General features: G+C 37.5%; 1 protein-coding gene across 1 annotated transcript in view; it reads right to left on the bottom strand.

Moving 5' to 3' along the window:
• Positions 1–10,388: 10,388 nt before the first annotated feature.
• The window catches only part of LOC111397864, a 3,496-nt gene continuing 1,617 nt past the window's right edge, over positions 10,389–12,267 (bottom strand). The window contains exons 3-4 of the mRNA XM_023024856.1: positions 11,604–11,668; positions 10,389–10,743 (exon numbers count right to left, since the gene is read on the bottom strand). Of these exons, the coding sequence (XP_022880624.1) occupies positions 10,481–10,743; positions 11,604–11,668 (328 nt within the window). The 3' untranslated portion in view covers positions 10,389–10,480. The remainder of the gene's footprint in view (positions 10,744–11,603; positions 11,669–12,267) is intronic.

Genomic DNA, 12,267 nt, shown 5'->3' on the forward strand with positions numbered 1-12,267 from the left:
TTTTTGCAATGGTAACCCTACCTTGTTGACTAGAGATCCCAAGATCTTGGTACAAAGGGACAAGTAAGGTGTGAAAATTCCATGAAGCATTTAGGAAATTAGAATTCCGAACTCATTCCTATGATACTAAAGTACTTTCTGCAGAGTAGATAGAGGCTAAGATTATCTTTTAATGATTCCTATATCTTGATTAAGTCAAGTGGAGTAGGGTAGGATACTCTTAATAGGAGTCACCTATGTAAGTGTGAAGTGGGGCCGCTTCGATAAGAATTATTTAAGGTTTGAATTCTTTAAACACTTATGAAACAAAGAAGGGTTCAGGGCCAAAATGAACCAAGTCATGAGAACTAAGTACAGAATAGGAAAGATATCTGTGTGAGTACTATTGTCTTGACTTACACTAAAGGCTGAGTGGTTCAAGACCTATGGTTCACCAATTAGCCGAGTAAGTTCGATAGTATTTCACTAAGGGAGGTTCAAAGTCAGAAGCCACCATCCCTGATGCAGTATTTTTTCGCACCCTCTTTACATTGCATCATATCATCGCATCTGCATATGCATATCCGAATTTTCATTCATGTGGAAGATTGTAGGAATTGGTTCAAATAATTAACCAAAAATTGGAAAATGAAAATGTGTGTAAAAGTGGAAAATGAAAAGGTGTGACTATGTGTCAACTTCGACCAAATATTCGGACTTGATCCGATGGTCAAATTACAAAAGTAAATAGACCAACTTATTCTACTCGTTGTGTAGATCGTCGTGATATATTTGAAGTCTCGAAACCAATTTCGGATGAATGAGAAATTGTGGACCAAAGTTGGAAGAAATAACTTTTCGAAAGGATACAGATTTTGGTCAAGTGTTGCAACTTTTTTGAAAGAATGCATGTTTTGGCACACACTACTTCATTTGCACCCATTCTACATCTATAAATAGAACCCTATGGACATGGTTTTGGGTACACCAATTGTATTGAGCATTAATTCTCCTCTTGCAATTCTCTCATTTCTAATTCCATAGCATTTTCATACATTTCCTTTGTAGAGGGGAAATTCTGTCAAAAGTTCATCGATTTCTTGTGGTTTGAAGCGCTGCTACCACAAGTTGTGAATCCATTGTATCTTGGGAGACAAATGTCATTCACTGTGAGCACCGTAGTGGGGCAATTTGTCTTAAGGAAAGAGATAACGTCTCGCCTTGGATTATTCTCTATTTCTACTCCTTCTTAATCCTTGTTTTGCGTAATCATTATACCGAAACTCTATCCAAATTTCCATTCATATAAATTGTATTTTGATCACGCTCTTACGGGTTAAAACTGGTCAAACAAATATATCAAAAACCAACTCTTACATAGTCATTTTTATAAGTCGTCTCCAACAAAGAGTTCTGAAATCAACAAATGTCCATAAAAGAATGTTCACTTTTCCAAATAGAACCAAATGGTGTTTTGTCTTCCTAGACCAAAAGCTTTAGCAATGGCAAAAAGATCAACCTAGCAATCAGCATACTGCTTAATCCCTGTGGTTCGAACAATATCTCTAATGCAAACTATACGGAGTTGAGTGCTCTATACAATATGCAAGACAGATTATTATGCCAATTCATTAATATATACATCTGTTGGTTGATACTTAACATGTTCTAGAATATTTTGATGAAATTATACACAGTAGAATTGTGCGTACTTAAGTTTCGAGTTCCAAATCTTAGCATCATAGACAAGTTTCTTTAACACACATTACATTTATTAGAAAAACATATACATGTACATTTGGATTGCTGTATTTTCCTCAAAATTTGATAGTAAATTACCGAAAATTTAGTACTAATGCTCATCTAATACAATATGAATACTAGACAATAAACGTTTAATCCATACTACAACGAAGATAAACACAGAAAAGTTTCCTAGTGTCTTCTTCGTGCCAACTTCTACTCAACACCCCAATTTATACTAAAGCAAATGTAGTTGTGAAAGGACAACTAATTATGCTAATAGACATCACGAGTTATCATCATGGAGAAGTTATGTTCTGTAGTTAGGAATCTTTTATAAAACAGCATCTAACTAATAAAAGAAAGAAAACTGACCATTATCTGCAGTCATTTGGTAACATATCCAGATTGTTACAACTTAAGCATGAATGCCTAATGTTTAATCCTCTACCTGATCATATTTTGTAGCAACAACAAGGAAAAAGAAAATTAAGAAATTATAGGTTCTATTTAAGAAAAACATAACTCCCTTAAATAAGCAGTTAAGTACAACCTACCAAGAATATTCACAACTCACATATGACAAGTACCCATACTAGCAAAAGAATTAGACAGTTGTTTTTCCTTGTGTTTTAGTTCGATTTTACTACTCTTTGGTGGAAATTGAATTAAACATATTGCATTTTACTTGGTCCTTTCTTTTCTGGTCTTGGAGAGCATTCCAGTTCATTTATTTTTAGAATTACAAAGTTTGGAAGTGTCGGTTGGTTCCTTAGCTCAGTTTGAGGATTCTAGTCAATTCATTGTTCCCAGCCTACATTGGTTTTTGTTTGTGCTAGAGTGTTCTTGCAGTTCTGGTCCAGCAGTTGTCGTTCAGCTGAGTTCTATGGTTTAGTTCTGCTTTTATTCTTGTGAGTTTCTTGTGGGTTTCTAGTTTTCTTGACACGGCTGCTTTTGGTCTATTGTTATTTGGCTCCCTCACTGGTTGGTTCTTGCTGGGTTTACCTTCGTCGGATTCTTCTCTTTGCCAGAAGTTCTTGGTATTCTTGGTTTCTCTTTGTGTATGCATGTGTATGTATTCCTGCTGCTTCTTCAGAAATTTGAAATTGGGCTCTGGTTTTCTTGCTAGCGTGTCAGTGGTTGGTGGCTATTTTTTGGCAGATTTGGTGGCTTCTTGTCTGGGTCTATTCTGATTTTGTGCAGTCCTTTGCTATTTCTATTCCTGGGTTTTATATCCTTTGCAGATTTCTGGTCAACTCCTCTATCTATGGGCCAGGTATTTTATTTAGATTCTTATCTGGTTTTGGGCTGCGTTCTCCTTTTGTGGATTGCCTCCCCCCTTGTTTGGGCCTTTTTTTCTTGCCGTTTGTTATGGGAAAAAAATCGGCCCCATAAGATTGGGCTCTCATCCAAGCAGGCTTCTATTGTCCAGGGCCAGTCTCAACATATTAATTTCCAAGTTTGTTTGACTGACCCAATTCTTGATTTGCCTTTGGCTTCTTAGGTTGTTTCCTCGTCCAAGGATACCCACCCTGAAGATTCCTCATTTGGCAGCTTGTGATTCCCCAAGTGTGTCCCAAACACTTGGGGATGATGATGCAGATTCTGATTGCTCTAATTTCCAATAACATGCGGTTGAAACGGTTAACCAAAAACAGGAAAATGCTCCTAAAATTGCTGGGGACAAAGAGGTTAAAACTCCATGGGTAAACCTCTTCAAATATAATAGGAAATTGGAGGATAACATTAAGTTGAAACCCTTCGAGTTTCAATTGGAAGAAGTGATTTTGGATGTGTTGGATGAAGAAAATATTGAAGACATGTGGGGATATGGTCTTGTTGGATATTTCGTCGGAAGGTTTCCGGGAAAAGTTGCATTACTTCAATTATGTGATTCATGGAAGGTTGAGTATAAATATTATGTGCACTCGAGTGGTTGGTTGGCATTCTAATTTGAAACGGATGTGGATAGATTAAATGTGTTGCATGGGGGTCCATACTTGGTATATGGAAGACAGTTAATGCTAAAAGTCATGCCATGATATTTCGACTTTGATAATAAAGATGTTAGCACTATGCCGGTTTGGGTATACCTACCGGGGTTACCTTTGGAATTTTGGAACACGGACCCCCTGGGTAAAATTGTTTCCAAAGTTGGTAACCTATCTCAACCGATAAGGTTACGGCTACTAGAGGTCAACTTTCCTATTCTAGAGCTCTAGTCGAAGTTAATGCTTCTATTGAACTTGTGCGGGAGGTAAAGATGAGGCTCCCAAACGGCACGTTGAGGGGAACAAGAAATTGTTTTTGAGCATGAACCAAAATTTTGTGGTTCTTGTAAAATGTTCGATCATTCCACTCTTAGTTGCAAAAATAAACATGACGGGGGTGACAAAGGCAAAGCCAAAAATGTGGTGACTTCTAATGCCCCCATACGGGCTACACAAGGGGCAAAAGAGCAAGCTGGAAAATCTGGTTCTACATCTAATTCCCAGCATTATTCAATTGAGACAGCTTGTTGTGTGCTAGAAAACAGGGCTCAGCAACCTGGGGTCTTGGATGAGCATGAAAGGCAGCCTCTCAACTGGAATATTGAACACTTACAACCTAACGGTATTGATGTCCAGCAGGGGCAAATTATCGGTCAAGAAAGGCCCCTTTCGTTGAGGTTGTAAGCAAGAAAAATAGGGCTGCATCTAGGGAAAAATCTACATGTGCTGACCTTTCTATTTCTGGGACAGATTCCTCAAAAAACTTCAAAGAGACAGATTTTAATAAAGCTAGAAATGAAAACCTAAAAGGTAAAGTCGATGAGCATAGGAAACCAGGAACACGAATTGGAAAGAAGAAGGGCACTTCCCTTGCTTCATCATCATGAGAATTGCATTTTGGAATATTAGGGGTATGAATCCCCCCAAAACAAAATGGGATTCAGGATTTTATCAAGCAACACTGCATTGATATTATGGGTATTTTGGAGACGAAGTTGGGTGATCCAAAATTGAAGAGAATTTTGCGGAAAAAGTTTGATGGCTTCATGCATGTAAACAATTTTTGCACTTTTACAGCCGGGTAGATTTTGATCTTGTGGAATCCATCCAAAGTTGTTTTGGATGTGATGGAGGTTAATCCACAAATCATCCATTGTAAAGCTACTTGCTAGGTAACATCTTATACCTTTCTTGTTAGTTTCATTTATGGATTTCATACTATGGTTAACCGGAGGCCACTTTAGAGTAACATTATGGAATTTAATGCTAATGTTCCATTGCCTTGGATGATTTTTGGTGACTACAACAATGTACTTAAATTTGATGAGAAATATAATTGCGCGGAGGTTACTCGTTATGAAATTAAGAATTTTGCGAATTGTTGCCTATATATGGGTCTTACGGATGTGCGCTCCATTGGTTGTTATTATACATGGACTAATAGTTCAGTTTGGAGCAAAATCGATAGGGCTATGGTCAATGATATTTGGGTACAAAATTGGGCATATGTTGTTGCTGATTTTCTACCGTCCGGATGCCTTTCCAACCACTCCCCATGTTTAATTTCCATTCATGACCATGTTGGGGGTTAATAAAAAATCTTTCAAGTTTTTTAACATGTGGACTAAGCATGAGGACTTCCATAAACTTACTCAAGCTTGCTGAGATTTTAACGTGACGGGGACAAAGCAATTTATTCTTTGCAATAAGTTTAGCAAACTAAAGGGAGCTTTAAAGGAGCTTAATACCAAGCATTTTGGGCACATCTCGACTAAGGCAAATGAGGCTAAAAGTGAATTGGAGGCTAACCAAATACATTACATAGTCAACCCATGAATGAACATTTGCAACTTATGGTCGCTAAATTGAGGAAGAAAGTCGTCGGTTTATGTGAAGCGGAACGTAGTTTTTATTATCAAAAGCAAAGTGCATCTTCCTTAAGCAAAGTGATACATGTACAAAGTTCTTTCACTCGGTGGTTAAAAGGAACTCAAGGAGGAACTTTACAGCTACTATACTCAAAGAGGATGGGATGTATTCTATATCGCAAGACCAAGTTTCTACGAAATTTGTCCAATTTTACACTACATTGCCGAGAAAAACTGACCAACTCGGCCTCTTAAGCTGGAATTGTTAGGAATGGTCCTTTGGTTTCATTGGAACAAGGTAACTCCTTGATTCGGGATGTTTCTTATGAGGAGATCAAAGAGGCACTCTTTGGTATTGGAGGTGAAAAGTCTCCCAGGCCGGATGGTTATACTTCTTTTTTTTAAGAATGCATGAGGGACTATTGGTGATGATTTTGTTGGGGCTATCATGGAGTTCTTCTCTTCGAGTTCTATCCTCAAATAAATCAACCACACAATCATTGCTTTGGTGCCTAAATCTGGTCATACAGCACAATTTGGGGACTATCATCCTATCTCTTGTTGTAATGTAACTTACAAAGTGATTGCTAAAATTCTTGCTTCGAGATTGAGGCCTATTTTGGGAAATATTGTGGACCATGCACAGGCTGCTTTTGTTGAAGGTAGAAGTATCATGGAAAACATCCACCTTGCCCAAGAACTCATGAGGCAATACAATAGGAAAATGGTTGCTCCAAGATGCCTCCTAAAAATTGATCTTGCGAAAGCTTATGATTCGATAAGTTGGGACTTCTTTAAAGGTGTGCTTGAAGGGTTGCACTTCCCTCCGAGATTTGTATAATGGGTCATGGAATCTGTTACTTCTCCAACATATTCCATAGCTTTAAATGGGAGTATGATGATTTTTTCAAAGTAGGGAAAGGCCTCCACCAAGGTGATCCTCTCTCTCCCTTTTTGTTCGTGCTTTGTATTGAATATCTCTCAAGAATGATTAGGGCATCCACAAATGATAGTGATTTCAATTATCATCCTAAATGTGGCCCCGAAAAGATCACCCACCTAACGTTCGCGAATGATTTAATACTCTTTGCTAGGGGGGACGTTATGTCGGTGCAAATTCTCATGGATTGCCTCTCAAGATATGGTCTTGTATCGGGTTTAAGGTTGAACATCCTTATTCCTTAAATCTAGCTTGTATACAGCTGGTATAAATGGATAAGCGCTTGAGGATATCCTTCAAATTACAAATATCCCGAGAGGTACTATGACATTCTGGTATTTGGACATCCCTTTGCTTCGGAAAAGCTCAAAGTTAGTTGTCATACCCCATTTCTTGATAAAATGACAGCTTATATTGGTGCTTGGAATTTCTCTTCACTATCTTATGCGGGCAAGGTGGAACTTATGAGGGCGATTCTTTAAGGTGTTGAATGTTTTTGGCTTTCTATCTTCCCTATCCCGACTACAATTATTTCAAGGATTGTCAGCCTTTGTCGAAAATTTCTTTGGGGTTCTAAGAAACCTTTGGTGGTGTGGAAGGATCTTTGCCTCCTAAAAGATGAAGAAGGCCTCAACTTGAAAGACTTGAAGAGTTGGAATTTAGCGTTACTTGCTAAATCCCTTTGGAATATTCAACATAAAAAAGATACACTTTGGATTCGTTAGGTTCACCAAATGTATCTTAAAGAGACTTGTATTTGGGATGTTCGTTCTAGAAAAAATCACTCTCCACTCTTTAAAAAATTGTGGGAAATTAGAGATCTATTGCTTCATAAGGTTGCTAGTCCTCAATTTCTTGGACATGGACATGCGGTGTTGTCCGCCCCAGTTGACAGTGAAAATTACCGGACTGCATATGCTAATTTTGCCTCAATTCAATAGACAGTGCATACTCAAAATAGGGGCCGATTTCAGCAGAATCTTGACAGTTTTATGGGTTGGCAGACTGCTCATAACAGGGAGCCAATTCTAGGATTTCTGGGCAATTTTCTTGACTGGGAGACAGGCCCTAAATTCAACATAAAAATGGCCTATGATTTCTTTAGGCTGAGGGGTACAAAGAGGACTTGGGCAGCCGATGTTTGGAGACCTTGCATTACTTCGAGACAGTCTTTTTTTGCTTTGGTTAGGGTTCAGTCAAAGCTCCTAACAAAAGACAAATTGCATTTCTTGGATATCGATCGCAAGTATGATTCTTGTGGGCATATGGCAGAAACAGTTAAACACTTATTCTTTGAATGTTCCTTCACTTTGACATTATAGGGGAATATTAGACAGTGGCTCGGAATCAAAAGATCTATGTCAACATTTTCTAGCACTTTGAAGTGGTTGAAAAAGGAGGCCTGAGGTACATCATGGCTTAACAAGGCTAAGCGGATTGCACTTGGGAGTACCGTCTACTACATTTGGTTAACACATAATAGGAAGATTTTTGAAGACCTTTCACCTAATTTGGATTGTATTGTGAGACGGATTAAGATACACGTATACAAAGTTATGTTCTCTTTGTATCCGGATGTCTTGACCCATTTCGAGTCCTTAGCGTTGAGTCAATGACTATTTTTGCACTTCACTTTTGATGTATCTCCCGGGTATGCCCGGAGTAATTGTACGTGGTATTCAATAGGTTGCATAATACGTCGTTGAATTTTGTATTTACGTTGATTTTGCCGAGGGCCTAATTTATGGATTTCGCCTCGGGCTCCAACAATCACAGGATCGGCCCTGCATCCAAACATACATGAGGTACACGTGTCAAACTCAACCCAAGCAAGCATATATTTATGGTCCAAAACAAACATCTTCAAGCCAACATGTTCCAAGCAGGAAAGTCCGAAACTTTAGGAGCATAACGCGATGTACAGTATAGTAAAAAATATGACTCCAATCAAAATCCAAACGAAGGGGAAACTCATTATTAGAATTTGAAAGCAATAGCAAACAGGATGCACTCTTTGGCGCTTTGTTTAAAATAAAATTTTTCACTTGTCAAGAAAAGAATTGAGGAGAAATATGATCCACTCAGATTCTGGGATACAAAATAAATGTGCTCCATTATATAAATGCACAGTGCACTCCTTAAGATAGTCAATCTATTTTCGCTTAAGATTCATGTAGCTCAATCCTTTCAAAGATTGCCAGAGTAAGTTTGGAGTCATAGAATAAATCAAATTATGATTCACAGACAAACATCAAGACATAATAGACCCAAATTTGGAATCAACATAAATATAACAATTTTCTCCTTTTATATGAGCATCGCCATATTGTGCATTGTCTGATGTCACATCAAATCTGAAAAAGAAAAAAAAAATCCCTCTACATACTTTTCCAGAATGGTGCTTATAAGCACCTTATAAGCTCAGTCAAACATGATCATATGACCAGGGACAGAGCCGATCCTGTGACCAAGCAAATGAGGCCTGTGCCTCAGGCCCAAAACCATAGGGGACCTATTTTGGCCCAAAAGTTTTTTTTTTTTTTTTTAAATATTAGAAGAAGGAAAAGGAAAATAGTTTTTTCATTAATTGTGAGATGATTGAGATATTTTTTTGTTGTTCTAATGTTAAGTTTTAAGTTGGCAATATGTTACATAATATACTGTTGAATTTTGCATTTACGTTGATTTTGAGGAGCCTAATTTTTGGATTTCGCCTCACGGCCCGACAATCACAGGATCAGCCCTGACTAGGGATTAAAAGAAAACAAGTATACCTATACGATTTTTTAAATTTTGAATCAACACACATTAATGGCTATAGAAGTCAATTTCTTGGACATGGACATGCGGTGTTGTCCGCCCCAGTTGACAGTGAAAATTACCGGACTGCATATGCTAATTTTGCCTCAATTCAATAGACAGTGCATACTCAAAATAGGGGCCGATTTCAGCAGAATCTTGACAGTTTTATGGGCTAGCAGACTGCTCATAACAGGGAACCAATTCTAGGATTTCTGGGCAGTTTTCTTGACTGGGAGACAGGCCCTAAATTCAACATAAAAATGGCCTATGATTTCTTTAGGCTGAGGGGTACAAAGAGGACTTGGGCAGCCGATGTTTGGAGACCTTGCATTACTTCGAGACAGTCTTTTTTTGCTTTGGTTAGGGTTCAGTCAAAGCTCCTAACAAAAGACAAATTGCATTTCTTGGATATCGATCGCAAGTATGATTCTTGTGGGCATATGGCAGAAACAGTTAAACACTTATTCTTTGAATGTTCCTTCACTTTGACATTATAGGGGAATATTAGACAGTGGCTCGGAATCAAAAGATCTATGTCAACATTTTCTAGCACTTTGAAGTGGTTGAAAAAGGAGGCCTGAGGTACATCATGGCTTAACAAGGCTAAGCGGATTGCACTTGGGAGTACCGTCTACTACATTTGGTTAACACATAATAGGAAGATTTTTGAAGACCTTTCACCTAATTTGGATTGTATTGTGAGACGGATTAAGATACACGTATACAAAGTTATGTTCTCTTTGTATCCGGATGTCTTGACCCATTTCGAGTCCTTAGCGTTGAGTCAATGACTATTTTTGCACTTCACTTTTGATGTATCTCCCGGGTATGCCCGGAGTAATTGTACGTGGTATTGGCTTTTGTTTTGTCCGGGTATGCTCTGTGTACTTGTATATGAACTTTTTTTATCAATGGTATTTACATTTATCGATAAAAAAAAAAAGAATTAAACAGTTAAGCAATATTTTTTCCGCACTATGAACAAATATCATAATACTCCTTTAGGGTACTTGCATGTAATGCATCAAGAAGATAGTTTAAGTTGCAACCAAACAGGCCCGATCCTAAGACGAGGCCAATGAGGCCTGCGCCTCAAGCCCAAGAAGCAAGGGGGCCTATTTTTGGCCAAAATATATTTTTTTTAATTAAAAAAGGCCTCACGCCTCGACCCAATTACCAATTATCCAAGAACAGCAATCAACATTTTCCCAACCCAACTTATATATCCCACAATCCATAATATCCAATGACCCAAAATCAAAATTCCCAAATCTGAAACTCAAAATCCGGAATTCCATTTTTCCCAGGGCCTGCTCGACTGCTCGTGACTCTTCAATCACAGGCGAAGGTTCCTCGAGAAGAAGGTGAGCAGTTAAGTTTGCCCTCTTGCTTTGCGAACATGTAGTTATTTTTTTGGTTCCTGAAAGAAAAATTGAATGGAGTAAAGGAGAATCCAGATCAGTGTTAATTTTAAATTTTAGATTCCTCCTTCCAGTTTATTTTCTGTGAAAGCATTGCTAAGAACGAAAAGAATAAAATATTAGAGTGTGTTTGATTGACATGGAAAATATTACCTACAAAAGAAAATATTTTCCATCTTTTGTGGAAAATAAAAACCATCTCTACCCAAGGAAAATATTTTCCTTAAAAACAAGGAAAATTAGGCATATTTTCAAAAGTTGGAAAATGTTTTCCATGGAAAAAAATAGCAATCAAACACTCCAAGTGAAAATTTGGATGGAAAACTGATATTTTCCATGGAAAATAAATGTAATCAAACACACCCTTAGTGAACAAAGAGAAGTTTGCAATTCTAATATGTTGTGGAAAGTAGTTTACTGGAAATATGGTTGCTTGAGGAATTTGATGAAACAGAGATTCTCAAATGGGCAAAAAATCAAAACAGAAATTATGAGCTCGCAACAGTTAGTTGTATTGATAAACATTATCTTAAACATTAAAATTAGAAAAATCCATTGAAGTTTCTGCCTTCTGTTCACTAGCCTTAAAATATTTTAGTTAGAAACAAATAATCTAGGCATGTAACCATAACGGTTTAACTTATCCATGCAGTCGAGATGCACTTACATTCAAAATTTTAGGGTCATTTTACCAAGTTGGTCTCATGCAAACTGCTACTAATTGTTTCTTACTTATTTCCACCATAAGTTTGGCTTATGCAATACATGATTAATTGGTTATTGGACACTGGTTAACATGTGGCCGTATATTTTAAGTTAGCAATAGGTTGCATAATACGTCGTTGAATTTTGTATTTACGTTGATTTTGCCGAGGGCCTAATTTATGGATTTCGCCTCGGGCTCCAACAATCACAGGATCGGCCCTGCATCCAAACATACATGAGGTACACGTGTCAAACTCAACCCAAGCAAGCATATATTTATGGTCCAAAACAAACATCTTCAAGCCAACATGTTCCAAGCAGGAAAGTCCGAAACTTTAGGAGCATAACGCGATGTACAGTATAGTAAAAAATATGACTCCAATCAAAATCCAAACGAAGGGGAAACTCATTATTAGAATTTGAAAGCAATAGCAAACAGGATGCACTCTTTGGCGCTTTGTTTAAAATAAAATTTTTCACTTGTCAAGAAAAGAATTGAGGAGAAATATGATCCACTCAGATTCTGGGATACAAAATAAATGTGCTCCATTATATAAATGCACAGTGCACTCCTTAAGATAGTCAATCTATTTTCGCTTAAGATTCATGTAGCTCAATCCTTTCAAAGATTGCCAGAGTAAGTTTGGAGTCATAGAATAAATCAAATTATGATTCACAGACAAACATCAAGACATAATAGACCCAAATTTGGAATCAACATAAATATAACAATTTTCTCCTTTTATATGAGCATCGCCATATTGTGCATTGTCTGATGTCACATCAAATCTGAAAAAGAAAAAAAAATCCCTCTACAT

Source organism: Olea europaea, chromosome 1 (assembly GCF_002742605.1).
Source record: "Olea europaea var. sylvestris chromosome 1, O_europaea_v1, whole genome shotgun sequence".
NCBI classification, from domain to species: domain Eukaryota; kingdom Viridiplantae; phylum Streptophyta; class Magnoliopsida; order Lamiales; family Oleaceae; genus Olea; species Olea europaea.